This window comes from Spermophilus citellus (genome assembly GCF_964194105.1).
Source record: "Spermophilus citellus genome assembly, chromosome: 6".
Classification (NCBI taxonomy): domain Eukaryota; kingdom Metazoa; phylum Chordata; class Mammalia; order Rodentia; family Sciuridae; genus Spermophilus; species Spermophilus citellus.
The window spans coordinates 31,099,554-31,123,965 of record NC_138187.1 but is presented as its reverse complement, the minus strand read 5'-3'; the positions used below and the strand labels follow the sequence as shown (position 1 = coordinate 31,123,965).

At 40.1% G+C, this 24,412-nt stretch overlaps 2 protein-coding genes across 2 annotated transcripts in view; one reads left to right on the top strand and one right to left on the bottom strand.

Moving 5' to 3' along the window:
• Nucleotides 1–24,412, bottom strand: part of LOC308650641 (cytochrome P450 3A9-like) — a gene marked incomplete at its 5' end in the record, with an annotated part of 186,591 nt that overhangs the window by 89,844 nt on the left and 72,335 nt on the right. The window lies entirely within an intron of this gene.
• Nucleotides 3,029–24,412, top strand: part of LOC308652245 (cytochrome P450 3A9-like) — a gene marked incomplete at both ends in the record, with an annotated part of 84,122 nt that continues 62,738 nt past the window's right edge. The window contains one exon of the mRNA XM_081300023.1: nucleotides 3,029–3,099. Within this exon, the coding sequence (XP_081156149.1) occupies nucleotides 3,029–3,099 (71 nt within the window). The remainder of the gene's footprint in view (nucleotides 3,100–24,412) is intronic.

The window sequence follows — 24,412 nt, the reverse complement described above, 5'->3', positions numbered from 1 at the left end:
CCTTATTTTTTGCTATCACTATCTGCAACCAGAATAATAACTGGGAATTAAACATCTGAATACTTAAATATATAGAACTATCTTTAAAGTATGTGGTGAGTGCTTCACTAAATATGTAGAGGAGATGCCAGAGTCATGAAGGCAGTCTTCTGGCACATAATGCTTTCCTGGACATGCACAGAAAAAAATTTAGTATGCAAATATCTTTGTGTTTGATGATATTACCTTCTATGGAATTAAGTTCATGAGGAACATGCCTCTCTCTCTCTCTCTCCCTCTCTCTCTCTCTCTCTCTCTCTCTCTGTGTGTGTGTGTGATGACTTCTCCCTGTGTTATCTGACCTTGAACTCCTGGGCTCAAGTGATTCTCTAGCCTCATCGTCTTGAACAACTAGGACTACAGATGTTTGCCACCCTGCCTGGCTAGAGCTTGGCTTCTTTGATTGCCCTTTGCAGAAAAAGAACTTTTGCATAGATTGGGGTCCAGCACTGGATGCGTTTTTCATCTCAAGGTATGTCTAACCCATCCTTGCTGGTACAAATCCCAACCAGTCCAACCAGGTTCAGAGCTATGAAAGATGGGGAAAATAATAATAGCCCTGGCTATTTCATTATAGTAGTCAAATACATGATTTGAAGGAAGATGAAATTATATTAGTTCTATAGAGGTTTTTTATACAGAAAGTATAAAAAAGATTTTGGGTTATGGTAAGATTGTTACTGACAACCTAACCCTGGGACCTGCCTTGATCCTGGCTGGCTGGATTTGGCTGCCTATCCACATAATAAATAGACAAAATATGGTAAAATGAGTATTGAACTTGATGCAGTTCGATCAGCCCAGGAGGAAGTGGTTAGATTACTTCTCCTTACCTATCCCACAGACACAATTATAATTTACAGAAACAAAAGCCAGGTGATATACATGTGTATATTTGGTTGATCTGAAGAGGGAGCAATCTGGAAAAAAAGGCAGGAAATACAAAGATGCAGATTTAGTCTGTGTTGTCCCAGATGGAATGAAATCCCCATTTACATCCTCTTTGGTGCCTGTCAGGGTGGGAGGTGGAAGCCCAATGGCTCCCAGCTTCTACTCTCAACATAAGGAGGTCATTCCCAATTTCAGATGGGGTGCCTCTGAATTCAGTCTGTTTCAAGATTGTTAATTGTCAGTAGTTATCAAATGACACCATAATCTCTCCTTGTTTGAATGCATGCCAGAAATGTAGGAAGGGTTGGTGAAGGGTGAGTATCAGTTGGCACAGAGTCAGAAGAAAGAGAGAAGGAAGCACACAAGCACAGCTTGAATGACTTCTCATACTGTTATGTTTTGAAAACTTGGTGGCTTTGTTACCTAAACCTCTCTTTCTCAGGCTAATCAGACAAAGAATTTGACTCAGACTTGAAATAATGAACTGGTATAATTTCCAAACACTCAGACATGGCATCACTCACATCAGGAATCTGTTGAGAGTCTCACAAGTGACAATTGTTCTTACAAGACTCCTCCTAAACCAGCTCCCAGGGTCTGCTCTCATCCACATTTACCAAAAAGCAGGGAGCCACCTGCTCAGATACCTCTTGGCCTAATGAAAAATCTGGGATCATTTTTTGGGGGTTCTGGTGCTGGATGTGCTCTCTGTGGTGATATCTGTCATGAGATGGGTGGGTAGAGATTTGTGGTTCACCTGGCCGTGCAGGATGCTGTTCTCCTCTTTTGTCCTTTCACACCCATTGGTCATGGACATGCATTATTTTCAGAGACAGAGGCTATTCTTTGCTCTGAAATATGTCTAACTTGCTGGCTACTGCAGGGATCTCTTAATGGTGGCACAAGAAGTAGCTTGGATTGACATTACTCAGTGCATCCATCAGTGTCATCTTGTTCATCCCCATTTTTTAGGGGACTTCTGGCCCTCAGGGTACTGGCACACAGTCTGAATGTGCTGCAAAGGTGGCTGTGGCCCAAACAAGCCAAATCATCTTTCTGTATTAATAAACCAGGAAGATGAAGTGGTCAGCAAAGACACACAGGCAAAGAACCTGCAGAGGCCCAGCAATCTCACCTGACTCAATGACCAAACGTCCCAGATACCAGCTCTTTGTAAAGAACTCTGCTAGGGACTAGGGGCGTAATAGTGGATAGTACAGAGACCCTGCTCCAGAAAAGTTCACATTCTGGAAAGTTAAACAAAGGTGGAATCCAACAATGTTGTACATAAAGAGGACAACAAAAAGAGAAATGTGTTCCAGGGAAAATAGAGGTTGTCCAGGGGAGGAAGTGGCTCCGTGTGAGGAGGTGGTGTTGAAAGCCTTTACCAGATGAAGTTTTTTCTGAGCTGTGTTTTGAAGGATGATTAAGAGTCTTCTGGGCTGGGGCTGTGACTCAGTCGTAGAGTGCTTGCCTAGGATGTAAGGCCCTGGGTTTGATTCTCAGCACTGCATAGAAGTAAATAAGGAAAGAAAGAAAGAAGAAAAAAAAAGGTCCATCAACAACTAAAAAAAATTTAAAAAAGTCTTCTCTGAGCAAGAGGGCATTGTAAGCAGAGGAAAGTGCATGAGTAATTATTTAGATATAACTTTTTTTGGGTGGAATTCAAGGATTTTGTAATGAGAAAACCCAAGGAGACAAAAACTGATTAGAGGACATTTAATTCCAATGTTTCACTTGAGTTTCTGATAAGAAGCAATAACCTTTGGGCCTAATGGTAACTCTGATCGAATTTTTTATTAATAATTTTTACAAACCTGAGCTCAAAGATAAAAATGGGCATGTCTCATGACTCACTGCCAACTGCCATGGTGGAGGGGGCACCTGGCTTCTGCAATAGGGGGTGGGGCACAGGTGGTTTTTTCTACTGGCTGTACACCCAGCTCCACTTCCTTTCCAAGCATATAAATATGCCAGACTGACTTCATTGACTCACAGCTGCTCACAGAAGGCAAGCTTGGCACCTTCGCCAGTGAAAAGATAGCTCACATAGCTGGAAGTCAAACTCAGAGGAGAAAATTTTGGAAGGAAAGTAGTGATGGATCTGATCCCAAACTTTTCCATGGAAACCTGGGTTCTCCTGGGAATCAGCCTGGTGCTCCTCTACCTGTGAGTAACTGTCCCAGTCCCTCTCCTCTTGAAACTTCCCATTTCTGTGACTAGGAGTTTTAGTGATATCATTTGATTTGGAGGATGAACTTCTGATTGAGTCTCAGTTTGTACCTAGATTAATCAGCCAGAGTTCTGTAGAGGCAGATTACAAACAACTGGACACCTTCTGAAAAGTGATGCACCCTCTGCAAACTTTCAGAATTCTGGGAGTAAAGAGGAATCTTCACAAGTTTCTGTGTCATTGTTTATTGTTGGGGTTTGAGTCTGCAGAATTTAGCTCCCTCAGGCCTGACTTTTTGCAAGAGCTGTGGCTGTGATTTAGGTCAGCTGAGGCAAACCTCAGTTAGGAGGAGGAAAAGTTCTCTTCCCCTTATCGCAAGTCACAAGTTCTGCAAGGTTTGGCCAAGAGGAAGAAGCTTCCTGCATACTGGACCTGGGAACAGTACATTCGGGGATTAGATAATGTCTACAAAGAACTTTGGGAGGGTACTTATCAAATGAACAGGAACAATCTGAATTTAGCTCTGTGTACCCACTGAGGCATGATTTTTGGGCAATGCGGGTAAAGTGTTACTGAAGAATTGCTTGCTTTGTTAGAAGAAGAATATAAAAGGAACTTGCAAATAAACCTCAGCATGCAGTTGCAATTGCTGCCTTGGCTCTGCATCCCCTGTGTTCTGGTTATTTCGCGACCCTTACCCAGGGACCTGAACGCTCTAGACGTTCACATTTGGCGCGCTGAACAGGGACCCTGCTGGATTGTCAGGAAGGGTAAGATTTTTTTTCTTTATATTACAGGGTGATGGGACAATCTTTATCTTCTCCTTTTTTACGTATTCTTAGGCATTCACTTGCCATCTATGGTATTCACGTTTCTCATTCTGATATAGAGATGTGTCTTAAGGTGGTCAGGGAATGGAATCCCTGGTTCCCGGAGGAAGGATCTATGGATGTGGATAATTGGAAACGGGTCCGTCATAATGTTGAAAAGGCCATGAGGCAAGGCGAAAAAATTCCGATTCGGTTTTGGTCTATCTGGTCTATTTTATATACAATGTTTAAAGCTATGGAGGAAGAAAGGTTGATTGGCAATTTACAAAAGGAGCTAGCTCCCTCTATTTTAGATCTCCCTCTGGATATTAGTGAAAAGGAGGAGGTAGTAAAAGATACGCAACAATTGACTCATAATTCTTCACAAAATTCTGCTGATTTAATTGGCAATGTTACAGAAAAGAAAATGAAAGTAAAAACGATGATTGATGATCGTTCCGTTTCGGAGCAATTCAAACTCGTTATGGAGGAGGTTCTGGGATGTCTCAATAAATTAGAAGCTAAAGCGGACTCTAGGCCTTTATCGGGAACCAGGCCCTCTGCCCCTCCGGCCATTAACCCTTTTTTGGCAGCTTCATTAAAAGCTGTCCAGGTAATGGACTCAGAGCCTTCTGACAATGAGGATGAAACTCCCTTCTTTGCTTTTCCTATAATCAGGCCTGATCCAGCTAATGGAATGGCACATCCACCTCGGTATGAGGGGATTGATATTGATCATATTGGCAGATTAAAAAAGACAGTGACAATGTACGGACCTCAGTCCCATTATGTAAAAGAATTGCTTAATGCTTTTGCTACTCATTACAATAATTTTGCTCCTGAGGATTGGAAGATTGTGGGCCGTGCTCTTTTATGGGAACCTGAATATCTTCAATGGCACATGTGGTTTTTAGAAGGTTTTTAGAAGGCTAGAGAAAATGGTAACAGTCAAACTCCTGTTATTCGTGAAATAGGATACCCTATGTTATCTGGCACTGGTATGTATGATGACATTCAACATCAAATCCATATTCCTCCTGAGATTCATGAGCAATTGAAGGAAATAGCTTTAGAAGCTTGGGACAAAATTAGACCTACTGGAGAACATTATGGCTCACAGGACGCTCCAGCCTTAATGCTAAAGGTATTACTGTTCATTTAGGCATTATTGATGCAAACTTTGAAGGAGAAATTCAGATTTTAATGTCTTCTCTTGCTGATGTTCATTTTTCCAAAGGAGAAAGAATTTCCCAACTTCTCTTATTACCTTACCTCCCTATAGGGGATTCCTCTAATCAGAGGCAGGGCGGATTTGGCAGTACTGACACACAGAGTGTTTTTTGGGCCACACAAATTACTAAAATGCAACCTCTTATAAAAGTAAAGTTAGGGACCAAAATGATTAGTGCTTTAATTGATATAGGATCTGATATTACTATAATAAAAACTCAAGATTGGCCGTCTAATCTTCAGTATCAAATTATACCCTGTCAGATTAAGGGAGTTAGCTCGGCTCCCGTCCAAAGTATTGGCCAAGCTTTAAACCATATAACTATTCAATCAGAGGATGGACAAATAGCTGTATTAAAACCCTATGTTCTAGAAGTTCCTCTTAATATAATCGGAAGGGATATTTTAGAACAATGGGGAGCTTATATTCAATTTTAACTGATTCTAGATGGAGCCACTGAAAATTATGTGGAAATCCGAGGACCCTTTATGGATTGAACAATGGCCTTTAACAAAAGAAAAGTTAGATGCTGCTCACCTGTTGGTCAAGGAACAATTACAACAAGGTCATATCGAATTCTCTACATCCCCATGGAACTCACCTATATTTGTTATAAAAAAGAAGTCTGGTAAATGGAGATTATTAACTGATTTAAGGGAAGTGAATAATTCCATGTACCCCATGGGGGCTTTACAACCTGGAATCCCCTCTCCTGCTATGTTACCAAAAGATTGGTATATTGTAGTTATTGATTTACAGGATTGTTTCTTTACCATTCCTGTTCATCCTGTTGATCATAAGCACTTTGCTTTTTCTTTACCGCAAACTAATCATAAAGGACCTTATCTTCGGTATCAATGGAAAGTATTACCCCAAGGAATGATGAATTCCCCTACGATGTGTCAAATTTATGTCGATGCAGCATTAAGACCTATCCGTAAAAATTGGCCTCAGTTATATATTTCTCATTATATGGATGATATTCTCTTTTCAGGACCTGATAAGCAGGAACTTGATGACCTATTACAAAAATTGCCAATATATTTTCAACCTTATAGGTTAATAATTGCCCCTGAAAAGATACAGAAGGAGGATGTCATCAATTACTTGGGATATATAGTTACCAGACAAAAGATAATTCCTCAAAAATTATCAATCAGGAGAGATAATTTAAAAACACTTAATGATTTTCAAAAATTATTAGGGGATATTAATTGGTTATGACATTCTTTGGGGATACCTACTTATCAATTAAGTCATCTGTTTTCATTGTTACAAGGAGATCCTGCACTTAATAGCTCTCGTATAATTACTAAAGAAGCCTCTGATGAATTGACCTTTGTAGAACAGCGCATTAAAAATGCATTCCTTCAGAGAATAGATTTACAAGTCCCAAATGCTCTAAAAAGGAGTCCTTGTATATTGTTGACTAGAATGCAAATTAGGACAGCCTTTATGGAAAACTATGAGGAGGGCCCTCAGAAACCAAATACAGACCCACTGTATGATCTAGCAATCTCACTACTAGGTGTATAACCACAGGAAATGAAATCAGTATGTCAAAGAGAGATATGCATTCCCATGTTTATTGCAACACTATGTTAAAATTGTTCTTATTAATTGAGCCAAATAGATTTTGAAATCATCCACCATCAGGAAATGATAAATGCAATTAAAATGTGTCTGAATTGACATAAACATCAAACAGCATATACATATATCAAAGTAATCAGGTACCTGTTAATATGTATAGTTTAATGTTTTATATATATATATCAGTTGAAATGATTTTTTAAATAGAGGAAAAATGTTTTATCATATCCCTTCTCTTCAATAGGTAAAATTTCAACATAAAAATTATTTTCCTGGTGCTTTAATTTCATCAGATTTTATATGGTCAAGAATCATTGCATTTCCAAACCTCTCACTTTACAAAATCTCCACAGAAGGCATCCTCAGGGTAGCTGGAACTGTCTGGCCCCTCATGGAGCAGGCATGGGGTTCTTTAGGTGAAGATTTTGTTTCATGTATGAAGCCCAGCACTAGGATGTGTGCAGGCCAGGGAGCCAGGATGGGCCCTCCAGGTGTCAGTACAAAGTTCATAGCTTCAAGCATGGTGGGATCTTTCAAGAAGCTTGCCCAAAATCTGATGATGAGCTCTAACAATGGTAGGAGATTAATCTTGGCATCTTTGGTGAAGAATTAAGGTAGTAAAACAAAATATTGAAGTCCAGGACTTCTCCCTAAGCAAACAAATGTAACAGGAGACAAAGCCAACCACTCTCTGGCCAGGAGGTGTTCAGAATACACAGGAGCTCACAAGTAGGGAGAGCAAAGGCCAGTAGCTAATGGACACCACAGCCAGTTTTCACTCAGGGAAATGTCCTACTCTTCAAAGTTTGTAGATGGATGCTTTTCTTCACTGATGACTTAGGAAACTCCAGCTGGACTTCTGTACTTAAAGAATTCATAGTATCAGAAGGGAAGATAAGTTCTGCACTCTTAATGACCTTCTATCTTTGAAATCTCTCTGTTTCTAGCATTGGGTGGATTTTCTTCAGCTTATAATAAATTCTCAGAATTCCAAAGATGTGGAGTCTCATAAAGGTAAACAAGGTTGCTATCTCATCTACTGATGGGGAAACTCAGAGGGAAAGATTGTTCTGGAAATGTACAGAATATTTTCCAGGAAGAAGAGTATTTCTACCTAGTTGCAGAAAGACCATGCTTGGATATCATATACAGTAGCCTGAGGAACTTTCTAGAGAAGCACACCTAGAGCCATGTTCAAATGTTGAAGCTGATAAAAACAAGTATTTCTTTCACTAGCATGGTATTTTTATTCAACTTATTTTCTTACTATTTTTATTTTGATGCTCAATTCTCCCATATTTGTCCACTGGAATCCCTTTCATGTAGGCTCCTGAGTCCTCTATTATTCTTGTCATCTTTTTTATGATTGTTTTAAAAGTAGCTTCTGTTTATTCTGGCCATAGCAATATTGAACTGAAAACATAGATGTTCTCCATGTAGTCTTGAATACACTGCTTCACTCCTCATATCTACCACCAGAGAGTTATATTTATCACAGTTCAGGAACCTGTATTGACACACTTCTAGCATTCACAGTCCACAGATTTCCTTAGGGTTTGCTCTTGGTCTTGTACATTCTATGACATGTAACCACATTATAGCAGCATATAGTGTATTCTGTGTCCTTTTCATTTATTTTCTAAATATTTTCTTGCTTTCTGATTTAAGATATTCTAGGTTTCTGCTCTGTTTCTCATGACAGCTTTGTTTTTTGTTTTTGTTTTCACAATTAATGGAATTTTTAAATCAAAATTTGTGAACATCTTGTGGATTTTTGCTTTTAGATACTCTCAGTAGACAACATTATTAACATGAAATACTTCTACATGCAACAGAGGAAATAAATATTTCTGTATCTACTCACATCCAGTGATATAAACTATTCTTCTCTCTCCTTCAATTTTTTTTCTAATTTATTGCTTATTTCTGTAATACACAAATACTCCCATTGCAGTTCTAATTCATGGTACCCAGTACCGTGACAACCATCTGAAGAAAGTCCTGAATGTTGAGCAATTAATTCTAGAGATGAGGACTGGGCTTACTACAACCTGCCAGTATACATATTTTTTAAAAGATATTTTTATTTTTTAGTTATAGATGCACACAATACTTTTATTTTATTATTATGTGGTGCTGAGGACCAAACCCAGTACCTCACGTGTGCTAGGTGAGTGTTCTACCACTAAGCCACAACCCCAGCCCCAGTGTACATATTTTTAGGTTCACATGTACATATTATCTATCTATCTATCTATCTATCTATCATTTATCTATCTATCTATCTATCTAACTATCTACTTATCTATCCATCCATCCATTCATCCATCTATCCTGTATATATATACCCAATTCTATTCAGCTTTCTGTGATGAAGGAAACAGTCTGTAGTTTAACTCTTCAATAAAATAACCACCAAACACATTTGCCCTCTTAGCACTTGACATGTGGCTAGTGCCACTGAGGAACTGTTTAAAATTTAAACATTCACATGTGGCTAGTAGCTATGAATGCAAAAAGCCGAGCTCCAAACCTTGACTTTTTTTGGTGCAGGGGAGAGGGTTACCAGGAATTGAACTCAGGGGCACTCAACCACTGAGCCTCATCCCCAGCCCTACTTTGTATTTTATTTAGAGACAGGGGTCTCACTGAGTTGCGTAGCACCTCCCTGTTGCTGAGGTTGGCTTTGAACTCATGATCCTTTTGCCTCAGCCTCCTGCTGGTATTACCGGTGTGTGCCACTGCACCTGGCCTGAACCTTGACTTTATAGTCCTATTTCATGGGGTTCATACTCACTGGGATAAAAGATTTGATAATTAAATGTTCTCATGACATCATCATAGAAAACCATCATCAATAAATCTGAACTCTGTAGACCTTTCAAACACTTGTTTTGTGTATTTCTTTTTCTATCTTGAATTGCATGTTTGGCACAGAGACCATGTTTATTTCAGGGCCCAGGTATCTAAAAGTCCATATTGATCATACTGTGTATCTTAGATAGAAATGGTATCTCTTGAAATTACCTATCTTTGGTGGTGCTGAGAATGGCACAGTTAGTAGCCAAGTCCAAGAGTGGTATAGACCTCAGGAAAACTGGATTAAAAAAAGTTTTCCTTTGTCTTCCCTATCAGAGAGACATGAAAGTGAAAACCACTCTGCGAATGACTCTGAATTGCTTTTCCATGGTCCTGCATAGTGATCTGTGGGTTTTAATGGGATTTCTCTTCATCTAAACTCTGATGTTGGGATTTGCTGGATTTGCCTAAATTGTGTTTCCTCTTCCATTAGCGCTGTCTGATCTGGAGCTTGTGGCCCAATCAATTATCTTCATTTTTGCTGGCTATGAGATCACTAGCAGTGCTCTTTCCTTCATTTTGTATGAACTGGCCACCCATCCTGATGTCCAGACCAAACTGCAGCAGGAGATTGATGCGGCTTTGCCCAATAAGGTGAGAAGATGGTATCTGGAGAGGGAGGAGGGAGGCTGAGCCTCAACAAGACTGCCTCCTTTTCACTTCCTAGGAGGCTTTGTCCAAAATATAGTCATTGATTCTTTTCACCACCTCTATTTTTAAAGGATTTGAAGAGACAAATGAAGGAGAAAACAGTATTTTGGGGAAAATGCTATTCCCAAAACTACAAGGAATTTTTAAAAGAGTGTAGTTTCAGTTGTATCCATTACCAGTTACCATGATGACACCCAGGAAGTGTAAGCATGTGTCACTCAAGTGTCCAGATCATTGGCTCTGCTGATCTGTGGCATGAGCTCCTGCCTGGCTGTCTGCTGAGTGAGCCTGGGCTTGATGGGCAGGACGACTCTGCTCTGCTCCACACATCTTCACACTCTAGTCATGTATTTGAGAGAAGCAGTCAGGGGATGAGTCAGGTTTTCTGGCTCCTGAGCCAAATTCTTTACTTCTACCTTGTATCTTCTCCAATGACACACCAGGCATTAGTCACAAGTTGTACCTGCTGTCCTTACACCTCTGCCTAAGCAGGGAGTCTATTGGATATGAAGACACCTGGTCTCTGGGGCTGGCATGGCTGGTTTGGAGTGAAGTGGGCACAAAGCCTCTTCTTCAGAGCTCACAATGAATCCCTGAAGAACAACCAGGAGACTGGTCCAGCAACAGAGGGTGGGGCTGAGAGTGGCTTCCTGTCCTCCTTAGAATGTTCTTTGGAACTGAAATTGTGTGACATGGTGCCATCCAAACTTAGACTTCTTTTGGTGGTACTGGAATGGAAGTTACCAGTTTCTCCCAATATTTTTTCCATGATGTAATGTTATCTTTAAGTTTCATACATACACACACACACACACACACACACACACACACACACACATATATATATATATATACTCAAAGCAGGATTATTCAAGAAAATTGATATATAATTGGTTATTGCCTCTTTTCTATTTCCTTGAAATAGACTTGTGACTTTTCTAGAGAAAGGTAACAGTGATTTTCACATATTTTACCTGAGTGTAATTGTCATATTCTATTAGTTACTTTTCCTTGCATGAGGAAAAGTAGTACATGACGATGCTGAGGATATTATACACTGAATTTGGGATTGTCCCAAAGGTCTCTTATGTACATAACTACTCTGCACTTCTCAATGGGCCATGGACATGGTTGTCAAATGGGCATGATTGTTATTACAGTGCTTAGTCAATTGTAAGCACTACTCTCCTTCTCCATTCTGTTATTCCTGGGACTTCCTAACACTTTAATAAAACTACGTAGATTGCGTTTAAAGTTAGTTCTAAACATAAATTTCCAAAAATCTCTTTTTTTTCTCTTCAGGCACCTGCTACCTATGATACTGTGTTACAGATGGAGTACCTGGACATGGTGGTGAATGAAACTCTCAGGTTGTACCCAATTTCTGGCAGACTTGAGAGGATCTGTAAGAAAGATGTTGAAATCAATGGACTGCCCCTTAGGAAGGGAACAGTGGTGATGATATCAAGCTTTGTTCTTTATCGAGACCCACAGCACTGGCCAGAGCCTGAGGAGTTCCACCCTGAAAGGTACAGGGCCTCTGGGAAAGGGAACCAACCTGGGCTAGGGTTGTCCAAGCATGTCCTTGTATTCCTTATCACAGATGACATACAGGTAGCTATGTAATCATTTTTATATATATCTTTGTACTTTAAGCAGTTTTCCTGTTATAACACTTTCTTGCAAAATGATATGAATTTGTGACAAGGAACAAAACAAATGCTATGTCCATTCACTATCCTAAATTCTTTTTTTTTAGTTTTAAATTGATTTTTAAAAAAATAAATGACAACGAAATGCATTACAATTCTTAGTACACACATATAAAAACAATTTCTCATATCTCTGTTTGTATATAAAGTATGTTGACATCAATTCGTGTCTTCATACCTGTACTTTGGATAATAATGTTCATCACATTCCATCATCCTTGCTAATCCCCTGCCCCTCCATTTCCCTTCCACCCCTCTGCTCTATCTAGAGTTTATCTATTCTTCCCATGCTCCCCCTCCCAACCCACTACGAGTCAGCCTCCTTATATCAGAGAAAACATTGAGCATTTTTTTTTTGGAACTGGCTAACTTAACTTAGCATTATCTTCTCCAACACCATCCATTTACCTGCAAATGCCATGATTTTATTCTCTTTTAATGTTGAGTAAAATTCCATTGTGTATATATGCCACATTTTTTAATCCATTCATCTACTGAAGGGCATCTAGGTTGGCTCCATAGTTTAGCTATTGTGAATTGTGCTGCTATAAACATTGATGTGGCTATGTCTCTGTAGCATGCTGTTTTTAAGTCTTTTAGGTATAAACCAAGAAGAGGGATAGCTTGGTCAAATGGTGGTTCCGTTCCCAGATTTCCAAGGAATCTCCATATTGCTTTCCATATTGGCTGCACCAATTTACAGTCCCACCAGCAATGTATGAGTGTACTTTTTCCCCCACATCCTTGCCAACACTTATTGTTGTCATCATAATAGCTGCCATTCTGACTGGAGTGAGATGATATCTTAGAATAGTTTTGATTTGCATTTCTCTAATTGCTAGAGATGATGAGCATTTTTTCATATATTTGTTGATTGATTGTATGTCATCTTCTGAGAAGTGTCTGTTAAGGTTCTTGGCCCATTTATTGATTGGGTTATTTGTTTTTTTTTGGTGCTTTGCTTTTGAGTTCTTTATATACTCTAGAGATTGATGTTCTATCTAATGTGGGAGGGGTAAAAATTTGCTCCCAAGCTGTAGGCTCTTTATTCACCTCACAAAATGTTTCTTTTGCTGAGAAGAAACTTTTTAGTTTGTTAAATTCTTTAAATAACCGTGAATTAATAATATGATCATGTTCTCATAAACATATTTCTATGTATAGATAGATATTTTTGCTAAACTAGATTGTATCATATTTTATTTTTGCTTGCACCTGATAATATATACATTCAACCTCTGCATGTATGATTTTTTTTTTTTTGCGTGGTACCAGGAATTGACCTCATGGGTGGTCGAGCACTGAGCCACATCAGTAGCCCTATTTTGTATTTTATTATAGACAGGGTTTCACTGAGTTCTTTAGGGCCTCACTAAATTGCTGAAGCTGGCTTTGAACTTGGGATCCTGCTGTCTCCCAAGTTGCTGGGATTACAGACATGTGCTGTGCTCAGCCTTATGTATGGTTTTTCTATCTATAATTTCAACTAACTTATAAACTTTTTTTCTTGTCAGTTTCCCCTAAACAGTCTAAAACAATAAGTATTTATATAGTATTTAAATATTATTAGTTATTATAAGCAATCCAGAGATGATTTAAAATATATTTCAGGATGTGCATAGGCTATACAAGTATTTCCCCATTATTTTTATAAGAGCATTCAACACCCAGGATTTTGTTTATTCCGATGTTAAAACTAATTCTCCTCAGATATGGCACATTATTCTGTGTGTATGCATGTGTGTGTGTGTGTGTGTGTGTGTGTGTGTGTGTTTGTGTTTTCAAATTTTAAAGCATGTGCCATAACTGACATAACCATTATCTCATTTCAATTTATTCATTCACTCTTATACTCCTTAAATTTTATGTGTGTTTTGTTTTCTTTACTGTCTTAATTTACCATGATTTCCTTTGAAACAGCATTCATCTCATCTCAAAAAGACTGAAAGATCCTATAGGCTAAGGGGGAGAAAAATGGAAAAACTCCTATAGGCTAAGGGGGAGAAAGGTGGAAAAACTCCATAGCTTAACGATTCTCATAGCAAAACCACAGCTGGATTTCAATGACCAGCCCAGAAATCATCTTTTACACCATTGCTTAGGGGTGTCTAAGGCACAAACTGAAATAAGTAACTGTTTAGGTTTTAATATTTTGTTGACTTCTCATCTATTGTGGGACCAGGTTCAGTAAGAATAACAAGGACAGCATCAATCCTTACATGTACATGCCCTTTGGAAATGGACCCCAAAACTGCATCGGCATGAGGTTTGCTCTCATGAACATAAAACTTGCTCTTGTCAAAGTAATGCAGACCTTCTCCTTCCAAACTTGTAAGGAAACACAGGTCAGTAGCTTTTCATATATACAATGTTTTATTTGAAGATGTTTTTCCAGAGGGGGCCAAGTCACAGAAAACTATATGCTCATTCATCATTTAATTCTTAGATCTATAGTCCAGTGAGTCTCTTTTGCACCATCTTTGAGATTTAGAGTTCTTCACCATGGGGGCTCTAAATCTATGGCTTTATGAAGACCAAAGTGTAAAAAACATATGGACTCAATGCAGATTAGTGTGCCATGTGTATGTGTGGACTGTGAACTTGAGCACAGTGTAAATTCAGCTCCAAGTCTCCTGGAGAGACCCTGTGCACAGTCATGAGGTGTGGTGACCACAGGGTTCTGATGTTTGAGTGAAGCTCTCCTCACCAGAACTTACAGAACTTCCTTGTCTCAGGCCTTGTACAGGATAAATGTTTATGAAATAATTTCTCAGATAAATGAATAATTTTACTATCCAATCATGACACACCTTAGAGAATGAGTAGGATGAATTCAAAGAACATGATACTAAAAGTAGTTTATTTGTTTGTGGAGCATTACTGGGCTTAATGTATCTTCTTGACTTTGCTGCTTTGGTTCCTGGTGTTTCATTCATTGCTTCTCCATGTGCTTGTCTATACATTACAGATTCCCCTGAAATTAGCCAATCAAGGACTTCTTCAATCTGAAAAGCCCATTATTCTGAAGGCTGTGTGCAGAGATGGGATAATAAGTGGAACCTGATCTTCCCTAAGGATTTGTGCATTGTTGTCCTCAGAGCCTGGGACCCAGAACATCAGAGAACAAAAATGTATTTTGTGAAGAAAACTCAAAATGAAGATAGACTCTATATTCCTCAATTGATGAATGATAAGAGATGCTGGACCTTTGCTGACCTTGTTCAGAGTCTGTGCAAAGTATTATGTATTTTCTGATGGAAAGGAGGTGCCCACTTCAGTGCCACACATGAAGACCCTTTCTGGGTCTAATGGGCTCTCTCCTCTCACTGCCAGTTAATACTGGCAGCTCCTCCTGAGCTCTAATTAGAGAATCAAGAATTATCACCAAATTTTCAATAATTTTTAATTAAAATGAGGGTGGTTGTGGTGGCTTTTGTAGTGACATCGATATATGATGTGTTCTTTGAAATATGTTATGGTAAGTTTTATAATGAGAAAGTCAATAAACATATCCTTATAGAAGTTTATTGAAGCCTCTATGCCCATTTAAGGGGATATATAGTACTGAATCAGTGGAGTCAAAATTCAATCTTTTGATCATCACAATAAGTGAATACATGGAGCTTTTTCGAAATTCAAATTAAATAGTAAGATAGAGTTAATCCACTGTGAGTTTCCCCATTGCTGGAAAAGAATATTCATAGTGGCCTTCTGTCATTTTTGAAGCACAAAATTTGTAACACTTTACTGAGGTAGTTATTACTATATCTCTAGCTTAGATTTCATACTTCCATCCTATCTCCCTTGTTGATTCTGGAAAGCAAGAAACATATTTGTAGTCCATCTTCAACTCCTAATTTGATCACAAGCACAATTAGCATTGAATTAGAAAGTGGTTGATAGTCAATTGTTTTTACAGCAGTGCTCCTCAGATTCAACTGGTATCAGGAGCTACACAGGATTTTTCCATCTTCTGTCCTGTCCCTTCTCTTCCTTCCCTCTACACCCCTTCCCTTCTTGAATAATTCACTCCTAATGCCATTAGATGTGGTCCAGCATTGTGAGGGCACACTTTGTGGTGGAGGAGGGAATGGGCTTCAAGTCAGATATGAGATACAATTGGGAAGGTGTTCTCAGAAGGGACAGCCTGCCTGAGTATGAGAGCCCAAGCAACCTGAGATGGGCTCCAAGCAGAGGGATGCCCTATCATAAACACTCATTTGCGGGGGAACCCAAGGTAGCGGGAACTGCTTTATTGTGGAACAGCAGAGGTATATATACCTAACTGACTACACACAGCTTGACTCAATTAGCATCATCTAGATACAGCAATCCGCCAATAAGGAATCCCCACCATCTTTTTTTTTTTAATTTTTTATTGATTATTTAAAGCATTACATAGCTCATGATATATCATCTTTCATACATTAGACTCAAATTGTGTTTTGAACTCCCATTTTCACCCCAAATATAGATTGCAGAATCACATCTGTTACATATTCACATTTTTACATAATGCCATATTAGTGTCTGTTGTATTCTGCTACCTTTCCTATCCCCTACTATCCCCCCTCCCCTCCCCTCCCCTCCCATCTTCCCTCTCTATCTCCCCTGCTGTTGTTCAATTCTCTCCCCTTTTTTCCCTCCCCCTTGCCCCTCATAGCCTCTTATAATTTTATGTATCCTTGAAGGTCTCCTACCATTTCCATATGCTTTCCCTTCTCTCTCCGTTTCTCTCCCCCCATTCGTCTTTGTTTACTGTAGTCTTTTCCACATGCTCTTCCTTCCTGTTCTGTTCTTAGTTGTTCTCTTTATATCAAAGCAGACATTTGGAATTTGTTTTTTAGGGCTTGGCTAGCTTCACTTAGCATAATCTGCTCTAATGCCATCCATTTCCCTGCAAATTCTATGATTTTGTCATTTCTTAGTGCTGCATAATATTCCATTGTGTATAGATGCCACATTTTTTTTATCCATTCATCTATTGAAGGGCATCTAGGTTGGTTCCACAGTCTAGCTATTGTGAATTGTGCCGCTATAATCATTGATGCAGCCGTATCCCTATAGTGCGCTCTTTTAAGGTCCTCAGGGAATAGTCCGAGAAGTGCAATAGCTGGGTCAAATGGTGGTTCCATTCCCAGCTTTCCAAGAAATCTCCATACTGCTTTCCAAATTGGCCTCACCATTTTGCAGCCCCACCAGCAGTGTACAAGTGTATCTTTTTCCCCACATCCCCGCCAACACTTGTTGTTGTTTGACTTCATAATGGCTGCCAATCTTACTGGAGTGAGATGGTATCTTAGGGTGGTTTTGATTTGCATTTCTCTGATTGCTAGAGATGGTGAGCATTTTTTCATGAACTTGTTGATTGATTGTATGTCCTCCTCTGAGAAGTGTCTGTTGAGGTCCTTGGCCCATTTGTTAATTGGGTTATTTGTTATCTTATTGTTTAATTTTTTGAGTTCTTTGTACATTCTGGATATTAGGGCTCTATCAGAGGTGTGGGGGGTAAAGATTTGTTCCCAGGATGTAGGCTCTCTATTTACCTCTTTTATTGTTTCTCTTGCTGAGAAAAAACTTTTTAGTTTAAGTAAGTCCCATTTGTTTATTCTGGTTGTTAACTCTTGGGCTATGGGTGTCCTATTAAGGAATTTGGAGCCCGACCCCACAATTTGTAGATCGTAGCCAACTTTTTCTTCTATCAGACGCAGTGTCTCTGATTTGATATCTAGCTCCCTGATCCATTTTGAGTTAATTTTTGTGGATGGCGAGAGAAAGGGATTCAATTTCATTTTGTTGCATATGGATTTCCAATTTTCCCAGCACCATTTGTTGAAGATGCTATCCTTCCTTCATTGCATGCTTTTAGCCCCTTTATCAAATATAAGATAGTTGTAACATTGTGGATTAGTCTCTGTGTCTTCTATTCTGTACCATTGGTCCACCCGCGTGTTTTGGTACCATGCTGTTTTTGTTACTATTGCTTTGTAGTACAGTTTGACCTCTGGTATCGCTATACCTCCAGATTCACACTTCCTGCTTAGAATTGCTTTTGCTATTCTGGGTCTTTTGTTTTTCCATATGAATTTCATGATTGCTTTGTCTATTTCTACAAGAAATGCCGTTGGTATTTTGATTGGCATTGCATTAAACCTATAGAGAACTTTGGGTAATATCGCCATTTTGATGATGTTAGTTCTGCCTATCCATGAACAGGGTACATTTTTCCATCTTCTGAGATCTTCTTCTATCTCTCTCTTTAGGGTTCTGTAGTTTTCATTGTATAAATCTTTCACCTCTTTTGTTAGGTTGATACCCAAGTATCTTATTTTCTTTGAGGATATTGTGAATGGAGTGGTTTTCCTTATTTCCATTTCAGAAGTTTTGTTGCTGATATATAGGAATGCCTTTGATTTATGCGTGTTGATTTTATAACCTGCCACTTTGCTGAATTCATTTATTAACTCTAGCAGCTTCTTGGTAGACTCTTTTGGGTCTGTTAAGTATATTATCATGTCATCCACAAATAGCAATAGTTTAATTTCTTCTTTTCCTATTTTTATGCCTTTAATTTCTTTTGTCTGTCTAATTGCTCTGGCTAGTACTTCGAGAACTAAATTGAATAGAAGTGGTGATAGAGGGCATCCCTGTCTTGTTCCAGATTTTAGAGGGAATGCCTTCAATTTTTCTCCATTCAGAATGATGCTAGCCTGAGGCTTAGCATAGATAGCTTTTACAATGTTGAGGTAAGTTCCTGTTATCCCTAGTTTTTCTAGTGTTTTGAACATAAAGGGATGCTGTACTTTGTCAAATGCTTTTTCTGCATCCATCGAGATGATCATGTGGTTCTTGTCTTTAAGTCTATTGATGTGGTGGATAGCATTTATTGATTTCCGTATATTGAACCATCCTTGCATCCCAGGAATGAATCCTACTTGATCATGGTGCACAAGTTTTCTGATATGTTTTTGTATTCGATTCGCCAGAATTTTATTGAGAATTTTTGCATCCAAGTTCATTAGAGATATTGGTCTGTAGTTTTCTTTCTTTGAAGTATCTTTGTCTGGTTTTGGGATCAAAGTGATGTTGGCCTCATAGAATGAATTTGGAAGAGCTCCTTCTTTTTCTATTTCTTGAAATAGCTTGAAAAGTATTGGTATTAATTCTTCTTTGAAGGTTTTGTAGAACTCCGCTGTATACCCATCTGGTCCAGGGCTTTTCTTAGTTGGTAGTCTTTTGATGGCTTCTTCTATTTCTTCTTTTGTTATTGGTCTGTTTAAATTGTGTGTGTCTTCCTGTCTCAATCTGGGCAATTCATATGCCTTAAGAAATTTATCGATATCTTCGTTATCTTCTATTTTATTGGAATATAGGGTTTCAAAATACTTTCTAATTATCTTCTGTATTTCTGTAGTGTCTGTTGTGATATTGCCTTTTTCATCCCGTATGTTAGTAATTTGAGTTCTCTCTCTTCTTCTTTTCATTAGCGTGGCTAAGGGCTTGTCTATCTTATTTATTTTTTCAAAGAACCAACTTTTAGTTTTATCTATTTTTTCAATGGTTTCTTTTGTTTCAATTTCATTGATTTCTGCTCTAATTTTAATTATTTCTTGTCTTCTACTACATTTGCTGTTGTTTTGCTCTTCCTTTTCTAGGTTTTTGAGGTGTTGTGTGAGTTCATTTATTTGTTGGTTTTTTCTTTTTTTGAGGTAAGAACTCCAAGAAATGAATTTCCCTCTTAAAACTGCTTTCATTGTGTCCCATAAATTCCGGTATGTTGTGTCTGTGTTATCATTTGACTCTAAGAATTTTTTCATCTCCTCCTTTATGTCTTCTATAACCCATTGATCATTCAATAACATATTGTTCATTTTCCATGTGATGTAGGATTTTTCCTTCCTTCTTTTATCATTGATTTCCAATTTCATTCCATTATGGTCAGATATGGTGCATGGTATTATCTCCAAGCCTTTATATTTACTAAGAGTTGTCTTATGGCATAATATATGGTCTATCTTTGAGTAGGATCCATGTGCTGCTGAGAAGAACGTGTATCCACTTGATGATGGTTGATATATTCTATATATGTCGGTTAAGTCTAGATTATTGATTTCGCTGTTGAGTTTTATAGTTTCTTTATTCAGTTTTTGTCTAGAGGATCTGTCTAATGGCGAGAGCGGTGTGTTGAAGTCACCCATAATTATTGTGTTGTGGTCTATTTGACTCTTGAACTTGAGGAGAGTTTGTTTTATGAACGTTGCAGCTCCATTGTTGGGTGCATACAAATTGATGATTGTTATGTCTTGTTGGTGGATGGTTCCTTTTAACAGTATATAGTGACCTTCTTTGTCCTTCTTGATTAACTTAGGTTTGAAGTTGATTTTATTCGATATGAGTATGGCCACTCCTGCTTGCTTCCGAGGGCCATGTGAGTGGTATGATTTTTCCCAACCTTTTACCTTCAGCCTGTGTATGTCTTTTCCTATCATATGAGTCTCCTGAAGGCAGCATATTGTTGGATTTGTTTTTTTGATCCAGTTTACTAGCCTATGTCTCTTGATTGGTGAGTTTAGGCCATTAACATTTAAGGTTACAATTGAGATATGATTTGTATTTCCAGTCATGCTTCTTTATTTATTTATTTTAGTTTGGTTAGTTTTGCTTTTTGGTTATTTTCCTCCCCCTTTACTGAGATACTTCCTGCTGTTAGTTTTGGGCACTATTTTTCACATCCTCTTCTTGTAGTGTTTTGTTCAAAATGCTTTGCAGAGCTGGTTTTCTTGCTGCAAATTCTTTTAGCTTTTGTTTATCGTGAAAGATTTTAATTTCATTGTCAAATTTGAAGCTCAATTTTGCTGGATATAGTATTCTTGGTTGGAATCCATTATTTTTCAGCGTTTGAAATACGTTATTCCAGGATCTTCTCGCTTTCAAAGTTTGTGATGAGAAATCTGTCGTTAACCTAATTGGTTTACCCCTGAAAGTAATCTGCCTCTTTTCTCTCGTAGCTTTTAATATTCTCTCCTTGTTCTGTACGTTGGCTATCTTCATAATTATATGTCTTGGGGTTGGTCTATTATGGTTTTGAATGTTTGGGGTCCTGTAGGCTTCCAGGATTTGGCAATCCATTCCATCTTTCATCTCTGGGAAGTTTTCTAGAATTATTTCATTTAATATGCTGTCCATTCCTTTGGTTTGAATCTCTGTGCCTTCTTCTATCCCTATGACTCTCAGATTTGGTTTTTTTATGACATCCCATATCTCTTGAATAGATTGCTCGTGGGAATTAAGCATCTTTTCTGTGTTGACTATATTCTTTTCAAGTTGATAAACCTTGTCTTCATTATCTGATGTTCTGACTTCTACTTGATCAAGTCTATTTGTAATATTCTCATTTGAGTTTTTAATTTGGTTTATAGTTTCCTGTAATTCTAGGATTATTGTTTGATTTTTTTTAATATCTCTATCTCCTGGTAGAGCTCGTTCTTTGCCATTTGAATTTGTTTGTTTAATTCATTTTCAAAATATATTTTTATTTCTTGGACTTGCTGTCTCATGTCTTCTCTAATATTCCTTTCCATTCGAGTTAGGTATGCCTTGAGTTCTTTCCCTATACCTGTTTCTGAAGTTTCTATGTCCTCCTGTAGAATTGAGTAGTCTTGCATTGTTTGTAATCCTTTTTTCCCTTGTTTTCTCATGTTGTCCACGTTACTTTCCAGCTCTTTTTGATTGTCGTGTTTCTGCTCTCCTCTATAGATTTGTTTTGTTTCTGTATTACTCTGATGTCTCTCCTTTGTGTTGTTGAAGTATGACTGCTAACGTGGATTCCGCTGGGAAGGAATTCCGACGTTCGAGCTCCAGTGACGACACTACTCTGCTATGACGGGCCCCAGTCTCCTTGCTGGGGTGCCCTAATGGGGGGGTGTGACTGGACTGTCTCTGTGTGGTTTCAGCTCCCGGTCGTGGCAGGCGGGTAGACTCCAGCCGCCCAGTATCACAGGCCGCGGGCAGGTGATCCGTCACCAACGGGAGGGCATTCTCCTACCGCCCAGTTACGCGGGCAGTGGGTGAACTGTCGCCGGTGGGCCTGCAGTTTACAGCTGCCCAGTCGCGAGGGCCTTGCCTCTAGGCTCCTGGTTTCTCCTGCTAGCCTTGGTTTCTCCTGCTAGACCAGATTTCCCCTCAGTGATGATTCTCGGCAGTTCAAACTGTACTCTGTGCCTGTTTTGTTGTTGCAATCTGTCGGACAGTGGCGGTGGATACTTCAGCTGTCCAAGATGGTGGCCGCTGGTTACCTTAGTGGAGTGTCCCTTGTGGGGGGTGGGGCTGTACCGCTTCCGTCCCCGTCAGCAATCCCGAACTCAGCCCGGGGGTCAGTGCTGGCTTGGGCTCGGCTGGTGGGATACCACCGTGTCGCAGCCACTTAATTCCCTGCTGACTAGTTAACTCCTTCTCTGGGGCGCCACGCCATCTGTAGCCTCAGGGCAGGCCGCGCGAATCAGACAGCCTGGATCTCCGGGGTCACACCGTTGGCTTTTGGGATCCCCGGCACTCTATGGTTTTGATTTTTTCTGCTTGCTCCTCCCCCAGCGCTGGCTAGACAGGTTTTGTTTTGGCCGCTGATGTGAGGGGGGGTTGGGGGTCAGGTGCCTCTAGCTCTCCTTTAGTCTTTATGCAGGCTCACTCTGATAGTCCCTCCTCCTGAATGTCTAGGAGAGATTTTATGCGAAATCCCCCTATGTATGGGGGCTGAGCTGGGTGACACACACCTGTTTGTTGTTGCAATCTGTCGGAGAGTGGCGGTGGATAATTCAGCTCTCCAAGATGGTGGCCGCTGGTTACCTTAGTGGAGTGTCCCTTGTGGGGGGAGGGGCTGTACCGCTTCCGTCCCCGTCAGCAATCCCGAACTCAGCCCGGGGGTCAGTGCGGGCTTGGGCTTGGCTGGTGGGATACCACCGTGTCGCAGCCACTTAATTCCCTGCTGACTAGTTAACCCCTTCTCTGGGGCGCCACGCCTTCTGTAGCCTCGGGGCAGGCCGCGAGAATCAGACAGCCTGGATCTCCGGGGTCACACCGTTGGCTTTTGGGATCCCCGGCACTCTATGGTTTTGATTTTTTCTGCTTGCCCCTCCCCCAGCGCTGGCTAGACAGGTTTTGTTTTGGCCGCTGATGGGAGGGGGGGGTTGGGGGTCAGGTGCCTCTAGCTCTCCTTTAGTCTTTATGCAGGCTCACTCTGATAGTCCCTCCCCCTGAAAGTCTAGGAGAGATTTTAAGCGAAATCCCCCTATGTATGGGGGCTGAGCTGGGTGACACACACCTGTTTGTTGTTGCAATCTGTGGGAGAGTGGGGGTGGATACTTCAGCTGTCCAAGATGGTGGCCGCTGGTTACCTTAGTGGAGTGTCCCTTGTGGGGGGTGGGGCTGTACCGCTTCCGTCCCCGTCAGCAATCCCGAACTCAGCCCGGGGGTCAGTGCGGGCTTGGGCTTGGCTGGTGGGATACCACCGTGTCGCAGCCACTTAATTCCCTGCTGACTAGTTAACCCCTTCTCTGGGGCGCCACGCCTTCTGTAGCCTCGGGGCAGGCCGCGCGAATCAGACAGCCTGGATCTCTGGGGTCACACCGTTGGCTTTTGGGATTCCCAGCACTCTATGGTTTTGATTTTTTCTGCTTGCCCCTCCCCAGCGCTGGCTAGACAGGTTTTGTTTTGGCCGCTGATGGGGGGGGGGTTGAGGGTCAGGTGCCTCTAGCTCTCCTTTAGTCTTTATGCAGGCTCACTCTGATAGTCTCTCCCCCTGAAAGTCTAGGAGAGATTTTAAGTGAAATCCCCCTATGTATGGGGGCTGAGCTGGGTGACACACACCTGTTTGTTGTTGCAATCTGTCGGAGAGTGGCAGTGGTTACTTCAGCTGTCCAAGATGGTGGCCGCTGGTTACCTTAGTCAGAATCCCCACCATCTTAATGGCTCGATGGCGTTGCCTCACAAACCACTCCTCCTGGCAAACTGCCAGGCGCCATCTTGACTTGATTGCAGCCCCCAACACTCATTGACTAAATAGGGTAAAGAACACCCAGGTGAGCTAAGGAGGGCTTGTGGGGTTAGAATAGGATGAATGGAATTTAGTTGTATAAAGAGAGATTGTTTAAATAAGTAAATACATGAAGGACAATGAAATCCAGTTTTCATAGGAAATGTTGGTGAAGTGACTCTCTGGTTCAGGAAAGAAAATTGGGATGAGACCTGTAAAGTAGGACTGAAATGGAATGTATCACTGTGAATTCATGCTTTTCCAGATAGAAAAATAGAGAAACGTGTGTGTGTGTGTGTGTGTGTGTGTGTGTTTGTGTGTGAGAGAGAGTGTTTGAATGTAGAAAACTAAATTCATACTTGTCTGCACAAATGGGACTGGGTAACAGTGACATTTTAATAGCAAAGACCAGCGGATCAGTCTTGG